At 37.8% G+C, this 24,456-nt stretch overlaps 1 protein-coding gene across 2 annotated transcripts in view; it reads left to right on the top strand.

The window, feature by feature from the left end:
* SNX29 (sorting nexin 29) overlaps nucleotides 1-20,778 on the top strand; it is a 102,415-nt gene extending 81,637 nt beyond the window's left edge. For both annotated transcript variants that reach the window (XM_039390104.1, XM_027743969.2), the window contains exon 21: nucleotides 15,373-20,778. In XM_039390104.1, the coding sequence (XP_039246038.1) occupies nucleotides 15,373-15,502 (130 nt within the window). In that variant the 3' untranslated portion in view covers nucleotides 15,503-20,778. The remainder of the gene's footprint in view (nucleotides 1-15,372) is intronic.
* Nucleotides 20,779-24,456: the final 3,678 nt, after the last annotated feature.

The following is a 24,456-nucleotide window of genomic DNA, read 5'->3' as shown; positions in this document are numbered from 1 at the left end:
GGAAATGAGGTGAAAAAGGGAAGATGGTGGTAAAGAAAGTAAAAAAGACAATATGGTAATACTCAGGGGATTTATTTTCCTTTAATGGATTTTGTGCACACACAAAAGAAGCCATTTCTTTAGAAGTGATTAGGTTTTGCTCTCATTTTTTGAAATGACAATGGTGGCTGAACTAGAAACAAAAGAAGAGGTTCACCATAGGCACAGACTTTTTACTCAACATTATGTAGAAGGTATTTTGTCTTTTGAAAACAAGCCTTGAAAAAAATATACATGGGTGATTATGCTGGTATTTTAGAATATTCTTATTGTGTGTAAAGTTTCAACTCCACGTAGGATCTTGGGGTGAGAAGGTCTGGTGCAAAGAACACTCTGCATTCAGTTGTTACTCCATGTGTAGGGCAAAGTAAATGATTGGCAAGAGGAGATTCCTCTGTATTGGGAGTTTGACCAGCTTGGTGGTCATTTGTTGTACCTGTTCTGTGGTACTGGGACAAAACTTTGTCTTCCTTCCTTTAATCCTCAGGTCTATAAGCTTGTATTCTCTCCTTTTCATACCCTGAATGTATTTTTGTGTAGTGCCTTCGGCATAATGCAGGATGATTTTTTTTGGTAAGTACTAGAAACTTGGAAAATGCACAAGTAAACATCTTCTGTCTTCAACTTCATACTTTTAAATCAATTTTTGCTCATGTAAATATTCAGTAGATTCTAAGGTAATTTATATTTTTTTTCCCCCTCCATGCAGCATTTTATGTACTCTATTCATCCTGAAACCCTAGAATCCATATTTGTATTTCTTCAGTAGGAAACATTTTTTTTGTACTGTTCTAAAACTCTCTTGTCACTCTTTATTGGTATCAGTATAGTGTAAGTGGATATATGAAACTGAGAAATGTGCATGTGTGGGCCATATGTGAATACTCACAAAATTAAACCTAGATGGCAATTGTAATGATATTTAAAATGCAGATATTTGTGATATCATCTGTAGCAGGCTACTGTGCTCATACTCTAGGCCTAAGGTGTGAACTCTGTGGAAAAATAGAGGAAGGTGAACAAAACAGAACCGTTTGTGAGGTAAAGCAAGAGGCTCCTCTTCTGGGTGCCGTGTCCTGGTTGTGTCTGAGTGTGGCTCTGATTCACTGTGGCTCTGTCAGTCCTTTAGTTGTGTTGCTGCTCAGTCTGTGCACAGAGCACAGCTCAGCCAGGCTCGCCCAGAGCCTCCAAGTCTGCCTGTCAACTCCATTTACCAGCCTGGCTTTGTTAAATGAAGTCTCAGTGAGAGCCTGAGATAGAGGCGTTCGTGGTTCAGCAGCTCTGCAGTGGGTTAATGTGCTGTTTGTGTTGGGTTTGTCTCCAGGTACAATGCCACGGTGCTGGACTTCAATCTTGGGTAAAACAAGTGTGCATGTTTTAGTTCTCATGCAAAATGATAATCAAGGGTTGCAAAGTATAACTGTGAAAATTGTTAAGCACAAAACAATGTATATAAACCTCTCCATTAACCTCCTGGTCTGCACCTGATTGCTAACAGTTATAAAACAATAACTTTCAAAATGTTTACATTTGGAAGAGGTTGACATCTCTACAGGTTTGTTAAAAACTTTTCTTGTAAACATACTTCTACTTGAATACCTAAGAAATCTTACAGGGCATTTCCTTTCTTCCTTCCCTTCAAATAATAGTAATTATCAGTTTCAGATTTTTTTTTTGTCATTAACAGGTATACACGATTTGTAAAGGAAGCCAAGTCTAATTCTCTTGTTTGCAATGTTCTAGTTATTTCTTTTTACAATATAAACCAGTTTCTGTCATGATTGCTTGAGTAGGATTCCTTTAAGAGAACGGCTCCAATAATATACCTAATTTAATGAAAAAGAGTTTTATTTTCTGTGTATTATCCTGCATTTTCTAGTAAATGGATCTAGACATGTCTGGGCACTTTATTTCCTGGTTATCTTCTCTGTCTGTAACAATTTGCTCCATTACTCTGCTGGAATTGACTTTTTCAGAGGAGGAGAGCACAGAGAGGTTTGCAACTCAGCAATCAATAGCTGAGAATGTGCTGAAATGTTGGGAGTTGAGCAAGTGCAGATTCCTCCATGTTCTTACTGTCCCTGCTGTAGGACAGTGTCTACCTTCCAGCATGTATTTTGAACTACCAAAGCTGTACCTTTCTGGCCCTTTTCAGTCAAAGTCCTGAATATTAATACAACATTTCTAAAAGGGCACAGAATTTTCAATATAAAAAGTCCACAAATGTATAGAATTTTATTACATCCTAATACATATTTTTATGTAGCATCCAAGTCATCAAAGAGCACCAGACTGGCCAAAAAAAAAAGTCAAAGTGAATACTTTTATTTGTTATGAAGATAATACTTTTCTCGGTGTAATTTTTTAAGCTACTGAGCAGGTGAGAGTACACAAAATTGCCTCTGACAGCTACTAGAATGAATGTGTAATGGTAAATGTGGATGATAAGAGCAACTCATTGCGTGGTTGTGCAGGACTGTTTCAGGTACCTCACTGTGCCATATATGCACCCCACAGATACCTTTGATAGATCTGTGTAATGTTCTTCTCACAAAATTTCCCTTTTTGAGCCAGTTTCCTTGCCACTAAGTCACCTTACCTTCTGCTTAATAGATTCTTCTATCAGACTTCATGACAATTAGAAACCTAAGGCATTGTTATCCACTTAATTACCCTTGTTTGCTGTGGCAGTAATATTGTCAAAGGACACAACTTAAACAAGACCACCCTTTCCTTGCCCAAATCTACATCAGTTCCCTGCAATGAAGTTGTGGCTTTCAAAGCTTACTTTTTGGCCTACTAAGTCCTGCAAAACAGTTTGTAATATTTATTCTACAGCTGCACTTAAACTAGCTGATCTATAATTGCTTGTTAAGTTTCTCTTTATGGAGATTATTTTAGGAAAATTGCCAGCTTTAGATATTCGCAGTCAAATCTCAGCATATGAAGATTGCATAACAGCCAGTCAGGAGATGTGTTTTGGAGAACTTATAGGTAGGGGAAGGGAACCATCTGCAGGTCTCTGACAGAAAAGAAGTGTGGCACCAGAAAGTGTTTTGAACACTATTGCTCTAAACATGTTGTTTTGTAAGAAGCCATCTGGTCAGGCAGAGCAATCCGTGTGTGAGGGCAGGTGGATACGGGAGCTGGAGGATCCAGAACCCTCAGTTACTGTTCCTGGGCTGCAGAGCAAGGCCCTAGAGGAGACTCCTGATGGTGTGTTAATCCACTGCACCCAGCAATAGCTCCAGTGCTCCCTGACCTGATCTCCTTGTTGGAATGGCAGAACACTGGAAAAGCCCACGACATTTCCAGGGAGAGAAATTTTCTGAGTTCCATTCTTCATACAGCTGAAAGCAGGTTTCAGGTACCCCACAAGGGCTTGGAGCAGATGGGATTCTCTGCTTTCTGTGTTGACAAGTTCTCATACCCCAAATCACTTTCAGGGATTTTTTTTTTTTTTTAATTAGAATTTCAAATGTACAATTGAAGAGGGAATTATTTATTTAAATATATACTCACAGAATGAATAGAAACTGATTAATGGAACTGAAAAAAACCAAACAAAATAATCTCTTATATATCATACATATTGTATTTATAATATATTTGGAAGCTGAATAGCATGCAACTGTGGCACTTTATTAGGTTTTTGAAGCCATACAGTTCTAACAAAGAGTGAGGTTATTTCTACTCCTGACTTTCTTTGATGTGTTGAAAGGAACTTAAGGGCTTCTTACTCACTTTAACCTGTCTGCATGGCAAAACATATTATGTAAAACTACACTAGTGTGGCCTGTGTGACATGAGTTTAATTCTCTACTTAGAAAAAATATTATATAAAGTCATGAAAGCAATAGAGTTTATAACAGATAACAAAAAAGAGTTGCTGAAATTCAGTCTGTATTCAAGAGAAAGACTTTAATTTGCCATTTTCAGCTTGAATTCCATTAAAAAGGGAGCTTGATTGAGATATTTGCCAACAACGCAGACCATCTGAAAAATTACTTTTATTCTCAGTGTTTCTAAAATGTGGCAGAATGGAAGAACTTTTAGACCAGTGTGTGTGTTGGATCCCCAGTGAGAGCACAATTTATGGATTTATTGTTTGGGAAGCAGGGTCTGAGTGACATGAGCTGCTGGATCCCCTGTATCGGTATAACCAGTGTTCTCTCTTCAGTTCCCAAACACCTGATGTCTTGTCACCAAATAGTCTTCTGATACCCTGGGGAATTGAAAGTGGTATTTTTTCAAGGTATCTGATGCAGAAAAACAAGGAATGATCCCTGTAAGTCACTGCCTGCTTTCATTTCCCCCTGGTGACTGTCCCAGAGGGGCTCAGGGAGCATCAGTCAGGCCCAGTTTGTGTTTGTACCCTGCAGATCAGGCCTTTGTGCACAAGGAATTGCTCTACATTAAGCCAAGGGCCCTTTTCATATGAGGGGGTTCTCTGTGACATTTGCAAACAGTTTTGGTGTAGTGTATTTATGTAATCCGTTGTCAGGAATATGGCAAGCTAAGCCCTCAGACATGAGTTTATGATGTTTGCTACAGATCCCCTGAAATGTCAATATATCAGTTCAATTGCCCTTGAGAAATCTGTTAGGGAGGGGAAAAAAAGGGGGTGGAATTGTTGAAAATACACTGTTCATGAAATCAGAATGTGTGTGTGTAAATATATTCCCGTAGGTAAATTTTACATAATTACTAGAATGTTTTTCTAAAAATTAATTTGTTAATGAAACATGATTTTTTTCTCTTCGTGTAATTGTTAGATTTGGAGTATCACAAGAAAAACTATTCTGTAATGCTTATTTCACTGGGAATAAAACCAAAGATTAAGTTTAATTACTTTTCCACAGTGGAAGAGATTTTCAGGAGTGAAAGAGGCTTTGCTGAGAGATGAATATATAAACTTTATTCCTTTCTCTTGGCATATGAAGCAGTAAGGAATACTCATGAAAATGTGGTTTAGAACAATCTGTTTATACACCTTATATTGCAGTCTTCCAGTGCTTATTCATTTTCCTTTCTGTGCAAGACTGACAGTAATGGATAAATGGATGCATCCATCCAAATACATAAAGCAAATAATCTTCATAAGGGAGGTATCTTTGTACTTGTGCATGTACTTGGCTTTAATCCAGACCATAACAAGTTTGTTTATGCCTAACTGCACAGTTTTTCAAAAGGAGGTGGGTTATTTCTTTTCCTCATTTGAACTTGTATTGAAAAATATTCCAGCAGCCATCAGTATCTCATGTGAAAACAGCATGAATTAGCTACAGGCCATCACTGAAATTCAAAACATCCTACAGAAGCTTTGTTCCTTGGTTTTGTTTATCTGCCAGCTGTAAACATAGACCATTCAATTCTGTTGCATTTCAGATGCTATTTTTGTGGTGTATTTTTAATATGTTTGGCACTTCTGTGATGATAGCAGAATCCATGAACAGTTAGCTGAAGGATTCCAGAATAACTCGGTGTGATTACAGGCACTTGTCTATTAATACCAAAAAATTAATAGTATGGAAGTGCACTTCCCTGCCGTAGCATTAACGAATGAGTAAACAAGGTGATCATTGCTGGGGTTTTTTTAAATGTTCTTTAGACTGCTACAGAGGACTGCTCCAAATACATCCTCTGTAGGTACAAATTAGACCAAATGTCAGTTCAGAAGTGCAAAATGACCTGCACTGTTGAGGTCTGTGCAGAAATAATCAAGGCAGCGTTGTCACACAGTGCTGGTTCATCTGTAGCCTGCAGAGGTTGCTCAGGTGTCCTCTCCATGCTCATCCCACTCCCTGTGTGTGGCCCTTACAGGGACAACATGACTGGAGGACTTTGCATATTTACAACATCAGTCCAATATCAGGTTGTTCTGGTCTCTGAGGATCTAGTCAGAATAGCTGCAGATTTCCTAATGCAGCTCTGCATTAAACAGGCTTCTTCAGTTTACAGCTGCTGGAATAACCCAATTCCAGACAGAAATTCCAGGAAGGATTTGTTCTGGGGTGGCTGGTATCACCATGTCCGAGAGCAGACCAGTCATTTTTCTTTAAATCTTCATGTATTAATTATACAGTTCCCCAGAGTTTGATTATACCAGCAGCAGTACGAAGGTTTATTTTTAGTTTAAGATTTTTGTAATTGTAACAGAATTACACTTAAGAGTTCAGTAAAATGCATGTAAGAAGAGACCCACTAATATGTGGGTCTGCAGGGATTGCTGTTCACTGTGGAAAGTTAGAAATCTGTGCCTTGCAAACAGCTTGCATAAAATAGCCCAATTTTGCAACTGGAAAATGAGCCAAAGAGCCCTTTTCTTACAACACCATGTCTATCTGACCTCTGAAATCTTGTTTCTCAAATTTTATTCTAACCTTTAAGAACTCATAAATTAATTCTTTATAAGAGATTTAATTTATTAGTCTTAATACAGTTTCTGGGTAAATCATAAATATACTGAATAGCTCTAAATGTCTGGCTCTGTTAGAAATCCTTCAGTAGAAGACTCGTACATATTAAACGAGAGAAATCCCAAAGCACTGTTGAGAAGAGCAAGGTATGACCACAGGGAAATAAAATGGGGCTGGTTTGTACCATCAGGCAGACTGAATATTTTATCATATTTTCACTGTTAGTGCAACAGCTGAGTGAAGTGCCTCTAAATCCAATAAAATCTGGTGCTCAGTGTTTCTGAGCACAGGGCAGCTGTTTGGGTATGAATGCAAAGGTTCCATGTCTGACTGTAGAGCTGTCACTGCCTCACCCTGCTGTGTCACCTTGTAGGGCATAACCAACCCTCTCATCAGCAGTGGTGTTGGTCACTGTCCAGGCCTGCACAGCAGCACTGCAGGGGGGAACTGCAGGCTCACACTTCACTGGGTGTCTTCTAAGACTTTTCTCCTGCTGGCAAAGCAGAACTACCCTAACAAAGATAAAACTCTGCCTCATCTTATTGCCTTCTGGTGCTGTAGATGTGCATGTGTAATACTGACCTCTGCATACAGGTGCTTCATTGATCTGGTTCTAAACCAGGGAAAGTGCTCTCTCAGCAGCTTTTTCAGTTACCATTTTGTTCAAAATTTACTTGGAGCCATAAAATGTCCTCTATCAAAGAAAGTTGACTGGTCTTCCTAGTGGCAAAATCTTCATGTGGCCAAAAGCCACAAAACTCAAAGACAAGGAGAGGAGGAACTTTACTGGGGATTTTATAGGTAAAAGATGAAAGTGCCTGTCTTGTGGTCCTGCAACTTCCTTACTGCAGAAGCAGATTCTTTGGGCAGCAGTGGCCATTTCCAGGCTTCTCCATGTCGCTGAGAACAGGGAAGGTTCAGCAGCTCCTGGTTGCCAGGAATGCCACTCCAGGCAGGAGCTACCCTGCGGTGGCTGCCAGCAATAGGAGAGCCACAGCTGATCACTGGTGTCCTAAATTGATTCTTCTCTAATATTCTGGCAAGGAACAAGCTTATTGCAAATTTGATTTATTTTTTAATTTGAACTCATTGGCAAAGTTCTGCATTAGACAGGGACCAAGATGACACATTTTTTGAAGACTCTGAATCAGAGGATACCTGGAGAGCTGACCCCAAAATCCAGGGGCTCCTGGCAAGCAATGCACCGCGCATTGAACTCCCACTGGAGTCAGTGGAAAATTTTACTGCCTGTTAACCTAATTTGGAGTCATAATGAGAAAAAGGATAAGCTGTATTTATCACTGACATTTTCTTCTTTACAGAGAAAATAATTGAAATATGACTAAACAGAAAATGTGGTTTTGGTTGCCAATTACTGTGGCCTTCTTTTTGCTCGCCAGCCTGATGCATGTTTAGTTTCTGTCTAATCCATCAAGAGTGTTGCATCCCAAGCTGGCTCCCTTAGTCATTTGCCAGGCAATGTCATTCCTTCCATTAGCTTCCCTTTCTGCTTGGATTAAATGTAAACATTGGTCCTTGTCTTCATTACCAAGCAAAGTCAGCAGTTCCCTTGTTATTCTGTTGACAGTACTCAATTATTTCCATATTTTCCCATCTTGATTACTTTTGTTTATTTAGAGTACAGGTTTAATTCCACTATGCCAAGTCTCAGCTCTCTCTCTGTGATTATGTTTCCAGGTGCAGGTGCACTGTTTTCTATGGGCTATTCAACTCAGTGGGAATTTCTTTTTATCTTAGGGAAACTAAAAATAATAGGCTAAAATGAAGAATGTCTAAAAGCTCCCAGGGGTTGAGATTATGGCCTAAATTTTTGAGGTTTTTAGGTCATGGATCACTCTTAGTATCAAGCTTATGGTTGGAGTGCAATTACATGCCCTTAGTATTTAAAAAATAAAATCAAAGGCCAGAAAAAGTGATTGCTATAAAGCACTGTTCTTCACTTTATCATTGCCACCATGTTTTCCAGAAAAGATGATGATTCTGTATGATTCTAGGAACAGTTTTAAAAAGTGTTCATTTTTTACATTCATAGCTATTATCATTAACATGACATGGATTCAAATCTGGATCTGTCCCTGAGAATGTCACATGAGCTCTCTCCTGCTTTGTTGCACATGTTGATATCATGCTCTAATCTTCAGGAGAAATGTAGATACTTGAGAGAAGCAGCTGATTCCTCTTGATGGAGCAATTAAAACTCAAGCACTTCCTTGGAAGATCAAAACAACATGTTTTGATCACAACTTTTCTTTATCATTCCATTTGCCTTTATTGTGATTTTAAAAGAAGGGGCTTGTTCTTAAAAATAAAATAATGATGGTAATTGTTTGTGCAGGTTGTTTTTTATGATGGGCAGTTTACTTGAAAAACTCAAAGCAGAGGCAGCTAAGTTGCATTATTCCTAAAGAGACTATTTAAACTATGTTAAACACTGTACTTGGTAGTGCTTTGGGGCAAATATTCTTGCCTGGCTGAATTTGGAGCAAAGAAGAGTCAGGGAGCGTGGAGGGGACAGAACCTCTCAGCAGGGAAACAGCAGCCAACTCACTCCACCAGGGCCATCCCCCAGCTCAGAACTAAAGCACCAGGAGCTGTTTGCTCCCGAGCACGTGGAAAAACAGGTGGCAGATTTCCAGGAGACTGGTAACTGTGCTGCCTTTCCCATGAAGCTGAATTATGGAGTATTGAAGGCTAAAAGTCTGACATGGTAAAGCAAGGCAGGAATGTGCACCAAGTTTTTAATTGCCATTAAAATTGCCATTAGTCTGACTAAGTACATGAGTGAGCTCAGTATCAGGTAAATGATAGGAATGAACAGGTAGGAAATGATATTTTAAGCTTTCAGATTTTTATTTTTTTTCCCTCCTTGGCATGAAACGTGATTCACTTTTTGCATTTTGTGTTCTGTGTAAACTAGGGGTGGGAAGTTCACAGGTGTTGGTGCTTAACTCCTTTCATGGGCTTCTCATACACTGGTGTAAACTCTGTTCTTATGCCCAAAGCCAATTGTATTGATTATGGGCTGTTTAAAAGCTAATTCAGTAATTAAAGTTGTCTTCCTTCCATGTCATTTTTGTGTGCAAACAACTTGTGAATATGGAGGAGGAAGTGCCTGGCTAGTCACTGTAATGCACTGCTGCCTCAGCACGTGGAAATTGCTACTTGTCAAACAAGAGATTTAGTCCTTTTATTTTCACATATGAGATGCATTGTGAATTCTGCTGCACGTCCTCTGTCTTTAGTTACCTCAATATTTTCAATAAAAATGTATTTAGCTGTCTCTGCCTTCCTTAAAGATAATTACTTACTAGCAGGAAAAATAAATCCAGGTATTTACTGAGCACTGTTCTTCTGAAAGCAAATCCTACGTTTTGTTATTGTATAAACAACCTTGGTACATGTTCTGCTTCTGAGCCACTTGTTCCCTGAATCACCTTTCCCTGTGTGTGGTAGATGGTTCTGCTCACACAGATTTCAGCCAACCCCTGACAGGAGGAGAATGAGGAGAGCTGAATGTTGGTGATTTCTAGATGGAAAAGGGTGGAACAGCCAAACTTGCTGCCTTTCAACTAAGAACAGAAATACACAAAATAATTATAACAATTAAAATAAATGCAAATGTGTGTTTGGTTTAGGTTTCTGGCTTTCTAGTTAGCTGTGAAGGGATCATTTGCAGGAGCACATGCATTATGTTACTCTGGCTGGGGCACCACGAGGCATGGGAAGTAACCATTCCCAAATGCAGGTGTTATTATGCATTGGAGAGCCAAGGAACAAGCCTCTGGGTGTAAGTATTGCTGAGATGAAAGGTCACCTTTACAGGGTTCTGAGCATTTCTTGAATGAGAGTGTATCCAATTGCCAAAGTTAATCATAGGTATTATTCATTTATATAACTGATGGATACAGTAACCATCTTGTTATGCCAACTTCAAAATAAAGTTAGCAGAAGTAAAAAAAGATCCTATCATTACAGTTAGGTACAGCGCCTTGGTTTACAGAAAAATTCAAATATCAATGCAAATGTTGATGAAGAAAGTCTTTATGCTGGTATGGAAACTGAATTATAGCATGTGAATGTTCAAGTCAGGGTAATTTGAATTGTAACAAATGGCAGCACGATTTTGTGCCATTATTTCACAGCAAGAAGAGATCAAATACTTCATGAGTACTGTGTTGCACTGTAGAAGTGTGTAGTGGAAGTAGAAGGAGTACATTAACCAAATGGTTGGACAGAATATTAGAATTAATGCTTTTCATTTTTTGAAATTTCATTTCAGATCTTATCTTGATGGGAAAGGATTGTTCAGTTTGTAACCTGACAACTTTGCTTTAACAGTGTCTTTGGGATTTTCAGTGTTGAAGTGTACTATAGAGGGATTATTTTACCCTTTTCTCTCTATCTCTTCTGTTAATAAATGACTATTTAAACATCCCAACTCAGCCATTTTTATTAATGAAGGGAGATCACAGTTTCTGTGATCAGTTTGGGAACAGTGGCAGGAATGTGGCTCCAATTATTTTTACACTTCAACAACTGGAAGAAAGTATTTTACCCAGTTGACTGCAAAGCATGAGTTACTCCATTATGTGAAATGGTTTGATGAATTCAGAATTTTAGTTAATAATGCCACTAGACAGGTGTTTTATCTGATTTTATGCTGTATTGGCAAGTCAGAATTAGTTCTCAATTGTCTAATAAGGATATCCTAATGTAGTCTAGACGTTGTTTAATACTACCTTTCTGAGGAGGTTGCCTGCCTGAGTCCAATTTACAACATTAATATTGGGGTTATAACCAGAAATTAGATTATTATAATGACTAACAAAGAATGAGTAACACAAGGAGCTGGCAAAAATCACTGAATTCATCTGCCAGTGAATGCCTTTTTTTCATGATGTGTGTTTAATACAACTCAAGCAGAACTAGAATTATGAATATCTCCAGAGATGCATTTACATGTGAGACAGAGCTGGAGATAGATATGTGCACCTGATCCTGTGCTTTCCTGCACTCCCAAGGTGTGCTTATTGCTTCTGATCTCTGGCTGATACAAAAGTATTTCCAATTGCAGACATGTTACACTGTTTTTATAGAAACTTCTCTAATTTTGTCTGAAGCAGAGGCAATGGGATGGGAAATAAATTTCCTCGTGTAAATGTTCACAGCATCAGCCAAGACAATACTGCAGTTCCATATGCTGAGTATGGAAAGAGAAACCCACAAAATGCAGTTTACATTTGGATACAGGGAGAGCAATAAATCAAAGGTATGAATAAACCAGCAGCTGATGAAAAGGACCGGTTATTTTAAGCTATTTTCTATAGATGCACCTCAGGCAGAACTTGACACCAAGACAAAATCAATGCAACTGAATCGTTTGCCAAACAAACGCTGGGCAGATCAATCAGGAATGCTTGAAAGCTAAACAATGGCCTGGTGGGAAGGAGGAATTGATTGCCTCAGCAGGCTGCTGCTTTTCTTCAGAATGGGACAAGGAGAGAATGTAGAAAAGAACTTGAGCCTTTAATACACAGACATTCCGCTGCTGAACAGGGAAAGGCCTGGCAAACCTCTGCCTGCCTGCCAGACTCGGCCTAGAAATTAAACCCTATTTAGTTTTCAGTGGCTCAGAAGGCAAAAGGATAATGGTGTATTAAAACCAAACAGGTGTAACTGGGACAGGTGTAGGTTGAAGAGTCAGTGCTGACTGCAGGAACTTGGAAGAGTTACTGTAGCACAGCTACTCCCTGGTTTAGGTCTATGTCTTTTAAATTTGTATTTTAATCTGAGTAAAACAATCAGCTATAGGTGAACCCTAACTCAGCCCCCCAAATTAGCCTAGAGACTTTCTACTAAATGAGACAAATGAGAGGGTTTGCAAACCGTGCACGTAGGTGTGGCTTATTCCTCCCTCCTAAACACAGGGTGGCCAAAATAGATATGTCTGAATTTCATCTTTATGTGCACTTGCCAGAAATACTGACAGGATCATTTTAAGGTCTTCATACCTCTGCCCAAGAGTTCATGGCCTGTCTGACCTGTTGAACTGTCATGTCATTTAGGAAGGTGTCTTTTTTAGTGCCAGAGACTTTATAGGTATCATTTGACCTCGAGGCCAAACTAAATTATTAAATCTAGTAACAGGAGACAAGAGATGGGAGATGAATCTTTTCCTCCTACTTGATTACCATGTGTTCTGGGACTGGGTGGTCATTTTGGTAAGAAAACTGGAGCTGAAACCAAAGTGAGATGGCTGGTTTCCTCATCAGGTTTTGGAAAAGGGCAGATGGAAAGGGACTAAAAGATATATACTTTTAAATTTATGACTCTTTTTTAATACTTTAAACTTTTTCCCCCATAGAACATCTGGTCTGTGGAAGTTGAGGAATTCAATTTCAGCTTCAGTTTGCTTTTTCATGCTGGATGCATGAAGACCTGATTCCTCAGATATATGTTGCTTTTTGTAAACCTACATAACGTAATGATTTGTCTTAGAATTTGGATTGTCATTATAAAAATTAGCTAAGACATTTAAGACAAATTATCTCTAATTTAGTTATATCTTGTTCTGGAGTAGCATCATTTAAATTAGCAGAATTACTTGCAATGTCTGTCCTTCGTTCCCAGATGCTGCTGTTCATGGAATTATCCTGAATGATCTGGTTACCTCAGCCATGCCTGTCAGGGCACACTGATATTAATTCATATCTCTTCATTTTAGAGGGATTCCTCTTGCCCCTTTTGCCCTTTTTCCTTTGGATGGCATTGCTCCCCATGGGCTGGCACTAATGTCGTTTTGAGGACATGCCAGCAGGAGGAGCTTGTGGATTAAAATGTGCTTTCAATAAAGCAATCACCAAATTATAGTAATTGCATACAACTCTGTGCTCTCTTCTGCAGTGCAAACTACCATGTACCTGTAAATTTGTCTGTCTGCTCATAGAGCTAATGAACCTATTTTAGATTGAGCAAAGCTCAATGAGGTGAAAATTTAATTTTATTTGATTTTATTCCATTGTATAATTGATATTTAGGTTATTTTATGTTTACATGTTCTGAAAAATACGTATCTTAACACGAAAGCACAACTCCCTGAAGCCAATATCCCATGCTCTGTTTTACAAGCATTAAGAGTATCAACACTGCATTGCTCAATTTTATAAATAGTATAAAAATTATGAGTTATAATATTCATGTTACTAAAAGAAATCCATGCTAATGAGCCCAGCTGAAATTGGATTCACATGATCAGAATTCTCTACAGCAACTTAGATAACATTGCTGAGTTTCAAAATAAGAAATCATGGGGCCACAGTTGTAAGTCTGATTATCCTTGGGTACCAAGAATTAATAACATATGCTAAATTAATTTTTAGGCTTTTTATTTTAGTGACAAGAAAAATAAGGAATTAAAGATATAACTTGTTAATTTTGTTACTGAAGAAGAGATGGATGTGTACCACAGGTATTTTATGCATTTTTTCACATAAAGGTTCTTGGTTACCTTGAAAGACTAAATACTATAATAGGAATGTGATGAATCTTGAGGTAGGAAAATCATTTATTATTTTAGCTGAGACTCTTTTAGAGTTTTCTGCTTAGAAATTTAGACAAGTTAAATAATGCGCTTCCATTAAAAGGACTTAACACTTTTTTTTCTGTTAACGTTTAGCATCTGAATTGAACATAATTTTTCCACAGTGTTTTTTCCCTCTGATTTCTATGGGAACAGCCAGTTTGTGTGCACTGTAGTTACAAAGGTGATGGCTACCAGTGAGGCAGCTGCCCTTTCCTGCAGAAGTGCTCTGCTACCTGCAAGTGAATTTTCCGCTCGGTCCCAGGACTTTTTAAAGGCTTTTGCTTTGGTACCATCTCTCCCACGTGGGTCCTCAGAACACCTCAGTAGAGCCTGAGTGTGCCTGTGGCTTTGGCAGGGCTGTCTGACCTGGGTGTCAGGAAGGTCACTGCAGGAAAAAGGGAACTGCACAGAGAAATTCAGGGATTGTTTTAAAATATATCTCTATATTTTATATATTATATATATATTATATATTGCTCATCTGCAGATGAGCAATTCCTCCCCTGTGGACTTTTTACCATGTTTTGAGGATAGGTATTATAAGGTTGGGGTTTTTAACTTGTAAAAATAAGCTTGGCTTTTTGTGCTGTGTGATTTGATTGCCTAGCTGAGTTGCTAAATGCAAACCAGTTTTATTTATTGATCTGTATGTAAGCAGTTTAATTAAAAACCATGTGGAGACTTCTAAAAGAATGGCAAAAGTACAATGCTATCCCTTTATACTGTAGTTTTCCGAGGAGTCTATAGCCTGAATGTCACCTAGGTAAGCTGGAATTTTCTGTTACTGCTTGTTTTTGAAGTTGATGTTCTTCTCTGAGTCTTTTCCAAAAGGCTCATTCATGTAAGACTGTAGTCTGTTGTGGGTCAGAAGAGACTGAAGAATTCCCAACAGGGATGTATTACTAATGTACTTCATCATGTAATGATACATCCATCCATAATTAGAGGATTGTTAATTGAGCATCATCCAAGCTCTTGTCTATTTTGCTTGTACTTTTATCACTTCAAAATGCTTTTCCCGCCATTTCTGAACTGCAGCTCATGGAGATACGCTTTTATCCTGTAATTTGCAATCTTCCATGAAGTATTGGAAGTTCTACTAGTTCTCATTTCTGAAAGAGCCCATTTTGTGATTCACACTTGAGATAGCAGTAGAAAGAATGCAATTCCGTGATGTTGGAGATGTGTGCTGTACTGCGGTCATGTGCCAGGCTCTCATAACATCTGCTTTTTTCATGTTGGAAATAACCACAGAATAATTTACATGTAACGTAAATTAGCTACTTGTGTCTTTATGTTTTGTCTCCCTAGTGATATTCCACCTTCTGGAGAGCCAGTGAGCAAAGGCAGTCGCTCGAGGGTGACCCCGCGCTTCCCCAAACTGTCCCGCAGCCACCAAAGGGAGCCCCGGAGCCTGGAACCCCAGAGTGGGGATCTCTGACCCTTTTTCCTGATTGTGAACACGGGCACCACGTACTTTAAGTTGTTCTGTGATTCCTTCCTAGCCTATATTTATAATTTAAGCTCCTGAAGAGACTACAGCTGCATCAACTTAAATCCTGAAAAGAGACATTCATTGCCAAGGGTCATATCCTGATTAACTACTTTGGAAGGCAGTAATCACTTTCTCAAAAGAATATGAGGGCTCTTCACCAGAGCTCAGCAAACTGATGGCATTTTCTTTGTTTTGTAAAGCTGCACTGCACATATTCTCCTTTGTTCCCCTGAAGTCCTTCTTTTACAATGAATTCCTTGTTTGTATTATGTTGTCTCCCTTTTAACATGTACATTTTTCTGTTCCAGAGAGACATGGGTATCGTGTCAAGACAATTTTTTTTTTCCTTAGGAGAATGGTTTTGATTATCACTACTTAATATGTCAGAAGGATGTGCTTAAAAGAACCTCACTAATTTATTACCTTTTGTAAATAGAAGGACTGGGTTGTTTTGGGTTTTTTTTTATTGTAAACCTCTGACACGCAAAGGTTTTTAAAAAAACTTGACAATGTAGATGATGAGAAAAACATTACAGGTGGAAAAATAGCTTTTGTACATTTCTAGTTAGATATTCTCAATAGCTTTCATTTGTGGGAAGTATTCTTTAAAATCAGAGAATGTAATAATTTTTTAGTAAAATTTCAGTCCTGCTGGAAGGCAGATGCAATATTATTAATTTTTACAAACCACTGCAAGGATACACAAAATTAGCATGGTGCAAAATAGTGCTTTCAAGTCTTGGGTTATATTTTGTTATCAGTTTGTTGCTGATGTTACAGAATAGTCCATCATTAATCTGATTTTGTAAAACCCTTCACATAGTGATACTTAAAAATTGCCTGTAATGAAAGTGCCTGTTACCCATCACCTCTTATTGAAAAGTAATTTGTAATGCTACTACTGTAAGAGTGACTAAAATATTGACAAGAATTATTACAAGTGATGGAAGTCCTGACATGGATTAACTGGAATCCAGTTCAGTATCCATTAGTTGCACTGCCGTAGGCAGTTAATTATGTTTTAGCTATCTTCTTCTCTTCATTAAGTTTAAGCAGTATACGTTCAAATTTTCCATTAATTGTATTCTGGTTTTCCTTTGTGTAAGAATATCTTTCTTCTCAGAAGTTTTTTTGGATAATGTTACTTAAATTGATGTATCTTGTCATTTTATTATCCATTCATTATATTAGATTCTCAACGTCAGTAGATACTAAAACCTTATATCATTCTCCAGAAAAAAAAACCAAGCTGATGATTAATAACACTTTTTTTTTACCTCACTGGTTTACTAAAGTTCTAGCAAACTGGAACTTGTGTTCTGCAAACCTGTGACCACTGTGTGTTGTTCAGGCAGGTGAGTGGTCCAGTCATTTTTGGTGGCACTTCCTGGGTGAGTGGGGGTTTGTTGCACACAGTGAGGAGCATCAGTGCCTGAGTACGACCCCAAGTGCTGGCTTCCTACCACTGAAATATGTAGCTCTCAGATTGCACTGGACAGCAAACCGTGGCAGAGAGGAGTGGAATTCACCCCTCAGGTCAGAAATTTCCGGAGGTGAAATACCACAAAGTAAAATCATGTCACAGAAATGAAACAAGATTTTTCAGTCAGTGAGAGTCCCAAAATAGATAAATAACAAAGCCCAAAGGGCAGCCTGAGAACAAGTGGGTTTGTTTTCATTAACAGATGAATTACTGTTGGTGTTTTGTGTAAGTTACAGTGGGACACTTATTTGAGAAGAAGGCAAAGTGAGTAGTTTGTCAGTTAAGTAGCTTCTCCAAACTCTTTAGTCTGATGCACTGCTGCTGGTTTAGTTTGTTGGAAAGAGAAGCAGCTTTAATGATGATCTCACTTTGAAACAATTCTATTTTTCAGAAAGTGTAGACTTGGTTAATAGAAACACGGCATACATCTATTAACACTGAATTGCAAGTAAATCTGAAAGAAAACACTGTGTGGTAACCTTTGTGATGTATCTGTCACATGGAGATATATTAATTTTCAGGAAGTAATTCTTAGATTCAAATACTTCTTATTCAGAAAGCTGAAAATGATAAGAAATCTCATTTAGCACAGACTGAATTTTTTTTAGTTGTTTGAAAGGAATTGTTTGTATCTGCATTTGGCTCTTAAAATTATTTCATCCCTGATTGTCTTGCTTCTTGTAATTTTTAATGTATGTATGTAGATCACATAAAAATACTGAACTTGTTTACCATGTACAAATTGCTCTTTGTTAACTGTGGCTGAACTGTGTATCAGCTCCCAAGATTACAGTCTGCAAACAATGTTCACTTGGTGATACAAGATACTGTGATGGGGGCATTACTAATCCATTTAAAAGCTCAGCTGTGGTTTCTCTAAAATCCCAGAAAATAATCAAATGAAAGCCTTTCTTCACAAGGTAGCTTTCCCACTTCAGAGCCCTGGTTATTTTGAAGATCAGTGAGGTCCCTGTACGACTGCAAGTAGGTGCCTAGTGACAGGAATGCCCAAATTTTTAGCACCTCAAGACATTCTAACATGCTCTTAGAATCTCTTGCAAATCCCACTTCTGATAATTCACCAGAATCAGCAAAGTCTGTTAAGAAGGTTGACCAGCTGGGATTAAGAATGCCAAGGACTTCTGTTATTCTAATAAAATATCTGTAAGTGTAACAATTATTCCATCACTTGAATGATTTGATCAGTTTATCCTGTGTCACCTAATTTCATGCTCATGGTTACAATTTTTGTCCAGGTCCAACTTCCTTTGGCACTGGCTCAGAGCTCTGAAACCCCTGTATGTGCTCAGTGAGTTGATGGGTTGGACCATTCCTGTTGGTGCTGTAATCCCAGGACACAGTCTGGGCCCTGGGCTGTGGCCTGGCACGAGGCAGTGGAGAGGAATTTGTGGTATTTGCATTTCATTCCTACTTCATCTTTAGATGTATTAGGTCTCCAGGGCTTCTCATCAGTGACTATTGAAAATAAACTGTAAAAAAGTGGCACAACTTTTACTGTAATGCTGTTGTCCAGTCACATGGAAAATGAACATTTTCCTGAGAAAGACAGAGCAGGCAAAGCTCTTCCAGCTTTTGCAGATGTGTCTATCAGTATTCATCACAGACTGAGTGTGGTTTTTCAGAATCTCATTTATTTAGAGATTCTGTCATTCATTATAGCATTCTGTCGGCTTGGCTTTTGCAAATTAAATCAAAGTTCTCAATAATAATAATAATAATAAATTTCCAAGGTTTATATGAGGCAGGATATTGGCATAGTTATAAAGGCTTAAATTGATATGTCCATTAAGTCATATATTCTTAGGAAGATAATAATTTCAAAGCCAGTCTTTTTTATGGAATATATTGTTGATGTGATAGTTGTAATCAAATTATAATACCTTGCAGAATTTACTGCAAGTCATAAACCATTGAGATTGGATTAATACAAGTATTTAGAGAAAGAACATAATGGTAATAAAGATTACTGGCTCAAAATTCTGACCTATTGCTAAGGTGCTTTTTATTTTTTTTTGTTACAAAGTCATGTTTTATTATATAGAGCAATATCTGCATGGTAGCTGTCAAATTAATTAATAAGAACCTACTAACAAATGGGGTTGACTGACTCAGAGCAGCCAGCTAATAATAAATGAGACTTGGTGAACCCCCAGTGAACTAATGATGCTTCTGTCAGGATGTATTAATGGGTTAAGAATATGATCTTTTGTTACCAGAATCAGTTATTGGTGCTTTCACATATGGATGTCATTCCTTTTCCTCCAGAGAAAGCAGGGATCTCAGTGCTGCTCCAAGTTCCATGCTGTTCCCAAGGTTCACCCTGCCACTCCAAAACATTTTTCATCTAATGCCTCGGAATTCTGGGCACAGATAATATATACCTGTGGATAGAAATACAGTTACTTGCTTGAAATTACAGTGAGAAACCTGTGGAACAGCTGGTTAAAAGAAAGAAAAAAAGTACTTCTTGACCAAATTGTGCTGCTCTACACCCTTGCAAATCTTGGGAACAGCACTGGGCTCTTCCAGCTGGAACTCTAGGATATAGGGAAAGAAACCTATTTAACATGAGAATACAACTTTCTCCTTGGAAACAATAATAATACTTCTGTGTTGGATCTTGAGTCACTTCTAGAAAAGTGATTTAACAGCTCAAGGAAGGAAAGAATTTCTCTCCACTTTCTATAGGTGAGGGTGTTTGAGTCAGCACCCTGCTCCACATGGAATATTCACTTGATGATGATTTTGTCATTTCAGTAGTTTCTTAGCATTTTGTATGCAAAGAAACACTTCACTGTATGAAATTATCTATATGAAATATAGAATATGTTTAAAAATACCAGTTAACCTGCTTCATGTTTCACATATTGAATGGAAGATAAAACACTTGTTCTACACAGTGGTCTGACACTGTACATTGAATTTATTACTTATTCTGCACTAACTGTGCTTTTATGGTCCAGTTATAGAGAACTTAGATTATTTATAAAATTTCTTTAACAAAAATAATCAGAGCATACTTCTAAACAATAATAATGGCATGAATTTATACTGGACAACAGCACTGAAATGTTTAGAGAGGAATGAATGTTCCAGATTTACAAATTTCTGCAAACATCTGGACTTAAAAAATCCCAACATTGTTTTTTATTGCATCAAAACAAGTTTATTGCACTTCCACGTAGGGGAATCAGTTCCTTTAACAAGATTTCAGAAATTATCTCCATGCCATGGCAGTAGTTAAACTGTGATGAGTGGTTTTCTTATTAATCATTTAAGACACTAAAAATTATCAAACTGTAAGTGTGGTTGAAAATACAGTTCTGAAAGGCTGTGCTTTCTTTCTCACTTGCCACTGAGATAAATAAGTGTCTTATGTTTGGGACAAAACCTGTTGGCAACTGAAGAAGCTGGATTTCCCTTTTCACTTGGAGAGGGAATTTTTTTGTTCTTCCTGTTAAACTGTAGAAAATATAGTATTAATTCTTAAGCATATGTATGTACAGTATTCACATAAGTATTAATAAACTGTAATATTATTTTAACTCGTTATGCTAATGTTTACATTATAGAATTTTTAAGCAAATGTGTATATATAAAATTTTCTAAATACTTTCTTGGTTTTTTTTTTATTATTATTAAATATCCTGTGGTAATTTTATTGTAATCTGGTTAAAATATGCTACTTTACCAAGAAGAAAATAAAAAATAACATCATTTTTTGTTTGAAGTGGAGTTTGTTTACACCTTGTTTGTTCTATTCAGCTGTTTTGTATTTACTTCTTTGATTTGTGTTCATTTTTTTCAATGTGTTTCTATACCACAAATAGTCATGTTGAATTTGGGGAGTTGTAACAACTTGACATTTCTACATGGGTTTAAAGGTTTTCTTTTCAGAAAAGACCTCTGCAGGATTTACTGCTTTTTCCCCCACCCTCGAAATTTTAAGGAAATAAGGAAAAATCTTTGTACAACGATCTGCTAGAAGAAAGAGCAAAGATATTTTTAAGATAGTGTTTAAGGTAAGATTTTTGCTACTGCACTCCAGTCTTTCTGAATGACCTTTAAGTATTGTGAGTGAACTTATTGTGTTCCCCAAATTAAAATACATACCTGACATTTTGATATATTGCAAGTCATGCTTGATTTTGTTCCAGAAAACGACGTGTGGCATGTGTGTGTTTGTCATGCTTATTTTCTGAATTTTTCCTGCCATTTTTCACCCAGCATTGTAACAGCAGGCTTTTATTATGTGAGGTTTCTAAGTACCATGTTGATAACTTTATTTCCAATTCAACAGTATCCATGCCATTTTCAACATTTCTTGATTCCCTAATATTTTAAAGTTGCTCAGCAAGTGCATGCACCTTATCCAGTACACTGCATTTGTCATTGCTGAATAATATGTCTTTATTTGGAAAGACTTATATCCCTACTCATCTGCAGCTTGTAATTGTTTCATTCAGGTAGGCCCCTCATTAATTGCACCTTTAGATCTTTCTGCTGAGCAAACTGTTGTGCTCTGGGTGAGCCTCTGCCCTTCTTGCTCTTTGTTCCAAATGCCAGGCCTGCAGTGCCCTGTGCTTGCCCACTCTGTGTGCAGCATCACAGGCTCTTTGTGTCCTTGGACATTTGCTCTTTACACCTTCTTGCTTTGAGCTTGTGATATTTTTGGAGTCTCTGTTGGATCCCTAAGACCTGCCCTTCCCCAGTTTTCTAGAATTCCTGTGTATGGCAAATTCATCCTTGCATAGTGCTACAGCTCTGACTTTAACTACTTGATCTTCCTACTAAGAATACTTTCATAATTTTTTTTTATTCCTGGTGCTACGTGTTGTTCAAAAACAGATGAGGTACATAAAGGGTTCACTTTACTCGCTGTGAGTTCTATGTCATCAACTTTGCATGACATAAGCCTCTTTTTAACGATTCCAACTAACATCTGCCAGAGCTGTCAAATACAAGGCCTTTCTTTGGGAATTATTGCTATTTTAAAATAAATTTCACACTCATATTCTATAGCTTCACTCTGTGAAAAATATTTACAGGTTAAGCAAATGTAGCAAGAAAAGATTTAATCAGGTTAATAATAATTTTAAAATACCTAATTTTTGTAATTATTTTGCTTTTTCTTCACTTTATTCCCTGTTTTTTTAATCAAGTGCTAATTCATTCATGGATTAAGTCATTTGCACATGTCTCAATTTCAGTGACAGTTTCTACTTCTCAGTTTCTGGTAGGAAATTAAATTCTGATCATTAACGTTCCCAATTTTATATGGCATCATCGAATTGTTTAGTGAGAGCCCAAAACAGGACACAGGACTCGAGGTGTGGCCTCTCCAGTGCCGAGTCCATGGGGACTGTGACTGCCCTGCTCCTGCTGGCCAGGCTGTTCCTAAGAAAATGTTCAGCAGTGGAGATCCCCAGCTCCCTTCCAAAGTGGGAATGTGGGCTTACAGAGAGGTAGGAAATGAAATGTCATTTAATATAGTTAAGTAACATTTTAGCTAAGTCAAAGCAGATAACACCTGAGCCATCTGTCGTTAGAAAGATATACTTTGTCTCCATTGATGTACATAAGCAAGTCTATTTCTTAATTGTGAGATTAAATACAAAAAAAATGTCCTTTATGCGGTGGTATTTGAGCTGCTGAACAGTTTGAAGGATCTGCTTTTCAGATCTGAGCTTTAGATACACACTAATACTTTGTAGCACAGAACTGAGCTTCCCTCAGATTTATCTTGAAGGAGCTCGGATTCTCAGTAGGCTTTTGTTTAATACAGTGATGGAACACACGGTTCTTTGTGCATCCAAAGTGATACATATGGCTTCAAGCAGTTAATCAGATGAGAGGCATTTTGCAGTGATACTTTAATTTCAAACAATATATTAGATATTATTGGCATTTTTGGAAACCATCTGGTTGACATTTTTTAAAGGTGGAAAAAAAGTGTGAATTGGCAGATAAGATACATCAGTACCTCTGAGCAGTTCTACTGTATTGGAAAACAGAGGGTAATTGGATACTAGTAAAAAAGAAAATAAAAGAAAGTACGCATTCTGACCCAGCAAGAAACAACAGAAAAAGTGAGTGAGAAATTCAACGTAGGAATACATTAAAAAAATGTTTAAAATTGTACTACATCAAACTGCCACCATATGTTCCATGATGAGATACAACAAAGTGGGTAATGTATCTGTTATGGAGTCTGTCAAGCCACAGCACCCTTTGGATACATCAGTAATTAACAAATAACATCTGCTATCAACTGCTGGACTTGATCAGCACAGGCAGGGTTCTCCTCCCTGCATGACAGAGGTAAACTATGGGGTTCTGCTTTTCCTTGGGGACTGAAAATTTCTTTGACCAGGCTGCTGCATGCAGAACTCCTGCTGAGATGTAATTCCTGGGCAGTCTGGGTGTGCAGGAACAGCAGAACACGGCTGGAGTGGCTGCCTGTGATGTGCCCCCCCAGGGCCCTGATGCCCCCCTGCCTTCACACAGAGCACCTTAGAGAGGGTGAGCAGCCTCTGCAGGTGTGCACAGAGACAGTGCCAGCCCACTGCCTTGTTTAAAGATGCAGAACAGCTCTGTTCTTGTTTTATAGGTAACAGGGACATGAAAATGTGTTGTCGGACCTTGTTAATTGACTGTCAAATGCGATGCACCTTGAGAACTGCCACCAATATAAGGTAAATTGAAAAAGGGCAATTTAAGATCCTGAAGAAAGTGTCAACAGAATTGCGTTTCAAAGCCTCTCTCAGTTGCAGTAGTAGTGGAAGTCTGCAGGAGTTGATCTATTTATCCTCCCGATTTCTGAATCCACCCTAAGACTTCAAAAGGTTCCTCCAAATTAGAGGAATATTGCATGCACTGAAGTAGCTGTGTGCCCTTTAAGTGCAGCTGGTGCAGAGAAATGGGGATTTGCAAAGCAAAGATCTGACCTTTCATTCGTATCCATGTGTTCAAGGAAGGATTTTAATACAAATCTTAGAAATCTTGTGCCAGAACAACAATTTGAAATAATGAGATTTTCCTTTAATCTTCATTAGGATTCATTAAACAGCTAATATATGATTCATTACATAGATAATGAATATCTAATTAGTTAAGATAACACTCAAAACTCTAATAGGAGGTGCTTAAATTGGTAAATAATTTTCATAAATTTAAGTATGTTTTTAATCCCAGTTGGTTGCTACTGCAGGTGTAACTGTGATGATGTAGTGTGTGTTATGCATCCCCTCTGCTCCAATAACAGATTAACTCAGTCTCTGAGATTATCCCTTTGCTCTCTCCCACGAATTGTGATAAAAGAAATACCAACTTTAAACGGTACCTGTTTTAACTAAGACAATATAGTATCAAGTCAGTGCTGTCCTGGAGCTGGGCA

This window comes from Pipra filicauda, unplaced genomic scaffold (assembly GCF_003945595.2).
Source record: "Pipra filicauda isolate LSUMZ 115617 unplaced genomic scaffold, ASM394559v2 scaffold127_size2900866_pilon, whole genome shotgun sequence".
NCBI lineage: Eukaryota > Metazoa > Chordata > Aves > Passeriformes > Pipridae > Pipra > Pipra filicauda.
The sequence above is the reverse complement of the archived record's forward strand: the minus strand, read 5'-3'. Positions and strand labels throughout refer to the sequence as shown.